The 5,345-nt window shown below is 36.5% G+C and overlaps 1 protein-coding gene across 7 annotated transcripts in view; it reads right to left on the bottom strand.

Annotated features, from left to right (window-relative positions):
- CCDC150 (coiled-coil domain containing 150) overlaps positions 1–5,345 on the bottom strand; it is a 120,831-nt gene that overhangs the window by 79,982 nt on the left and 35,504 nt on the right. For all 7 annotated transcript variants that reach the window (XR_337278.1, XM_006167767.1, XM_014583907.1 and 4 more), the window contains exon 9: positions 2,910–3,002. Coding sequence is in view for 6 of the 7 variants with exons in the window: in XM_006167767.1 (XP_006167829.1) it covers positions 2,910–3,002 (93 nt within the window). In the remaining variant the exon portion in view is untranslated. The remainder of the gene's footprint in view (positions 1–2,909; positions 3,003–5,345) is intronic.

Genomic DNA, 5,345 nt, shown 5'->3' with positions numbered 1-5,345 from the left:
TTTTTTAGAGGTTTTTGTTATAGGGCATGTGCACTTTCCAAAAAGATATATATAGAGAGAGACAGAAAGCAAGAAATCACCCCCTGAGGGAGGACGACCACACTGCAATCCCTTCTCCTCCATTCTTCTCTGGAGATCTTGGGCATACATACACATGCGTTATGCATGAGTTTAAGCCACCAGGTCCAGGACTTGAACTGTGGTCAACTACATGGGAGTCCAGCAACATAGCCATTACATCAACTGCTGGTCCCAATATACTTCTTTTTAAAAAGTTATTTATTTATTTATTCCATGAGAAAGAGATACAAAGCAAGTGAGAGACAAAATTAGAAAGGAAAACCAACATGGTCTTCATGCTGCAATCTGTCCCCAATCCCAGCCAGATAGGATCATGGGCACATGACCTGCATATACACAGAGACTTAATAGATGCAACTCTGGACCTTTGCACGTGACCTCAACATTGTAGAGTGATGTGTTGTTACTGCTGTGCCACCAGGATTTTGCCTTAATATACTTTCATAAAATTGTATTCTATGCCTTCAAGCCACATTTTATGGTAGTAATCGCATATTACACGTAGTCAATGATATGACTCTTTACTGAAGGTCTAAAATCCTCTGTAAGTTTCTAGACACCAAAGACTATTTCTTATTTTTTGCTTATCTACTCTACTACCTGAATCTTACAGACTATCTAGCAGCCATTGGCACCCAACAAATCTTTGCTGAAAGAAAGGATGAATGAGTACTTTGAATCATAAACATTGATTGCACTTCTACAATGATAAATTTCAATAGCATGGATTTTGGCTCTTCAAATCTGTCTAGGTTTGACTATGTACTTAATTACTTACCATCTTGTTAACTTGAAAAATTATTCAGTCACTCCAGCTTCTAACTGACCCAACAGAAAAATGACTACTTTAACACCTTCCTCATAAAGTTGATGTATGCACAACATGCCTGACATTTATTGAGCATGATAGGTGTTCAATAAAAGCTAGTTCCCCTTTTTTATCCCCAGTGAATTTTGGGACCTGGTTGCTATGGCTTATTTGACTTTATACAATCAATTACTAGGATTGAAAAGGATGATCTTTAAATATGCAGACTTCATAGTCAAAAGACCTCATGTTCGTTTGTTTTTATTCATTCAACAGAAGATCCAGTAGGTCACACTATGCAAAGCTTTGTAGGTGACAAAAATGAGTTTTGATTTTATTCTGAGGACAATAGGAAGATAATGAAGAATTTTCTTAAGAGATGCAAACAAATTCTCTGTTACTGGATTCATTTCCACAACCTGGGAAAGTCAATGAGACATACAGGACTTCACAGGCATTAGGCTTCTAAGGACAGAAGCAAAAATAATTTAGAATGTCTTATATTGATCAACCTTTGATAGTTTCAATCTTTTTTATTTATTATTATTTTTAAAGTTTTTGCTATAGGGCGCATACTCATCAGAGAGAGACACAGAGAGAAAGAGCAAGAAATCCAACATGCCCCCTATCCTGGGGGGGGATGGCCATCCCACAGTTCCTGTTCTTCCAGTCTCCTCTCAATATTTGGGGGCGCGCGTGCGCGCACACACACACACACACACACACACACACACACACACACACCATGATTTTCAAGCTGCTAGGTCTAGGACTCAAACCAGTCATGTGGGAACTAGCACCTTAACCTCCATGCCACTTGCTGATCCTATGTATCAGTATTTTTAATGATTGCACAATATCTCGCTATTTGTGAACCTAACTTATTTAACCTATTTATAATGAGCATTTCATTGGTTTTTAAAATACTTTCAAATATTTGTAGTTAACACCATAAATAATTTTAAATTAAAAGGAGAGATCTGTTCATCTGGTGGAACAACTGAGGCATTTGGCATTTTACTGATCTGTTCTTTGCAAGTTGGGACACTGGTCAATTAGAGCAAGACATTTGCAGAGCGACATTTACAGTGCAGGTACCTCGCCAATATTACAGAAACCCATTCCCTTAATTAGATGATGAACATTCAAAACTGTTTAGATAATACACAATCTAAGCCCCTTCACTATCCACTGTAATATCTACTAAGGCAAAACACAGATGATTTCACCATCACAAGATCAGTCTTTCAAAATATTAGGTCACTGGAAAGTCATGACTTTTTTTTATGATTTTCTATGCAAAAATGCAATATGACTTTTCCAATGAGTCAATAAAACAAAAATATTTTATACTACAGATATATTATAAATATAGGTAAATAATTCTCTTTTGATATTTTGAAACTTGCATTCTTGTGAAAAAATATTTATCTTAGTTATCAGTTATATCTGCAAGATAGAGTTGGCCAGAATCATATATTTTTTAGAAGTTTTTGCTTTAGGGCATGTATGCTCACCACAGAGAAAGAGAGACAGAGACAATGAGAGGGAAAGTGAGAGATCACCTCCTGGGGGGATGGCCACGCCACGATCCCTTCTCCTCCATCTTCCTCCTGGGATTTTGGGCACACATGCATGTGTACCCAGTGTGACTTTCAAATCACCAGATCTGGGAATCACGGTTGGCCTCACCACTGGACTGTTTAGGAATTCATCATGTGTGGGGGAAAGGTATATACCAATAATTCCTGAGTAAATTAGAAAGCAAACAAAAATGGTATACACTAGTGCATGATTTAACAGTATATCTTGTGCACGTAATTGTCAGGAATTTGGAGAGTAATAGGACCAATGTAGTTAATTTGATAAGCTTCAAATATATATGTTGTTATAAAATTTTTTTTTGGATGATAGAGATGATATGAATTTAGATAATCAGCATTAATTTTGATTCTTGATTCTTTAATTGAACAAAATTAAATAACATCTAAAAACCAGAGAAATCATAATGAAGAATTACCTGCGCTTTTTCTGATGCTTCATGGAGGGATATTATTTCAGATCTCAAATATGCATTTTCTTCATGTTCCTTGTTAAAAGACATCTGTACATTCTATAGAATTAAAAAAATACTCTTTTTCACATGCAAGAAATATTATGTGTCTCTCTATAAAAATACCCATTCTGCATTTTGGCCAGTACAAGTTTAAATTTCAAAGATACACATATGTATATTATAAAGAATTTAAAATTTTTTGGTATCTTTAACTCTGAAACTTCTCTTTATTTCTAAGTTATTTATCAAAGCCATTTACTTAAAACAAAACGAGGTTTTGGTCATTCTGTTATCACCACAAACTTAATAGAATGGCCGAAATCCAGAACACTGACACCATCAACTGCTAGGAGGATGTGGACCAACAGAACTCTCATTCATTGCTGAGGTAATGAAACATGATGCAGTTGCTTTGGAAGACAGTTTGGCAGTTTCTTATAAACTAAACATACTCTTACCACACAATCCAGTGATTGTGCTACTTGGTGTTTACCTAAAGAATTTGAAAACTTATGTCCACATATAGATATTTATAACAGCTTTATTCATAATTGCTGAATTTGGAAGCAATTAAGATGCCTTTCAATAAGTTACTGGATAAATTATGGTACACCTAGAAATACTATATGTCCCCACTTAATATATACCAAGTGTCTGTAATCTATGACTGAATCTGATTGATTGAAGGATATACAAACACAGTAAATGGGTGTAAATACCAGATATAGTGTGTGTGGAAGAGTAGGGCCTGAGGAAGGACTTTTAGAAGAAAAATACGAAGGCAAAGCATTAATGGGACAAAGAAATGTGGTATTATCTGTTGAAGATATTTTATAGTTTTATCAACTGGACTAGGGAGAAATGTTCACATACTGAAATATTCACTTTGTAAGCTAAATAATGTGCTTGAATGTATAAAATAAAATAAATAAAAAGAAGAAAAAATAAAGTAAGTGGTTAAAAAAAAGATAAAAATAAAGTTCAATAAAATTAAAAAATAATGCACCACTCTGATGAGGGATGTTGATAATGGAGGAGGTTGTGCTGCATTTTCGGGTCAAGACTATGAAAAACCTTCATGTGTAGATTTTTGGCTTCTATTTTCCTGAAATGTAAAAAAGATATGTTTGTGGGGTCAGCAGGTGGTGTAGTGGTTAAGGTGCTGGACTCCCAGGTGGCCCGCTGTGGGTTGAGTTCCAGACCCAGGGTCCTGAAACTCATGCCAGGTGCATGTGTGTGTGCACATAATATTCCAAGAGGAGAGTGAAGAAGAAGGGATTGCTGTGTAGTCATCCCCCCTGCGGGGTGATTTCTGTCTCTCTGGAGAGAACATATGCCTATAGCAAAAATCTCTCAAAAAGAAAAAGATACATTATAATCCAAACTCCTCGGAGTTCTTTCTCATGGCTGCTTGAGTTTGTGCATCCAAGCTGCCATCACTCAAACTGGCTTAGAATAAACCTTCAATATTTTATAGGGTCTGGTTTTTACTACTGATAAGAGTTGTGGGTTGAGATTTCCATAATAGGTAGTAGAACAGGACAAAGTGTAAATACTTTTCCTACAGAGAAAGAACCACTTTTCTATTTTCCCAGGAGAACCACCTCAAGAAAGATAAGTATCATATAACATAGGATGAGACTGCACATAGAAAAGTTGTTCCAAACGGAAATCTACACATCAAGAGATTTAGAAATGTAAAATAAGATATAAAAGCAATGAATTATTTTTAGTTTTTAAAAATTATAATAAAATAGGAACCAGCAGATGGTGTAATAGTTACATTGCTAGGCTCCCACGTAGCCTCCCACCATGGTTCAAGTCCTGTACCCAGTGACTTAAAACTCACGCTGGACGTGTGTGTATGTGTGCTCAAAATTCCAAGAAGATTCTAGAGGAGAAGGGATTATGACATGGTTATCCCCCTGGGGGATGATTTCTAGCTTTCTATCTCTCTGTTTCTGTCCCTCTGGTGAGCACATGCCCTATAGCAAAAATCTCTCTTAAAAAATCATGATATTGGGAACCAGCAGTTAGCATAATGGCTATGTCGCTGGACTCCCATGTAGTCGACCGCGGTTCGCGTCCTGGACCTGGTGGCTTAAAACTCCCGCTGGGATGTATATATATATATATATATCATAAAACTCCCCATTCTAACCATTTTTAAAAGAACTATTTAATTTAATTAATTAATTTATTTTAATTTGACAGACAGGAACAGAGGATGAGAGAGGAAAAGTGACAAAGCAAGCCATCAGGTTTGGGACTTGAGCTGTGATTGGCCATTTAGGAGTCCAGTGTCCTTAACCACGACACCACCTGCCGGCCCCACCATTCAAACCCATTTTTAAAGGTATAGTTTGGGACCAGCAGTTAGCGTAATGGCTATGTTACTGG

Source organism: Tupaia chinensis, unplaced genomic scaffold (assembly GCF_000334495.1).
Source record: "Tupaia chinensis unplaced genomic scaffold, TupChi_1.0 Scaffold145082_1, whole genome shotgun sequence".
Taxonomy (NCBI): Eukaryota; Metazoa; Chordata; class Mammalia; order Scandentia; family Tupaiidae; genus Tupaia; species Tupaia belangeri.
The sequence above is the reverse complement of the archived record's forward strand: the minus strand, read 5'-3'. Positions and strand labels throughout refer to the sequence as shown.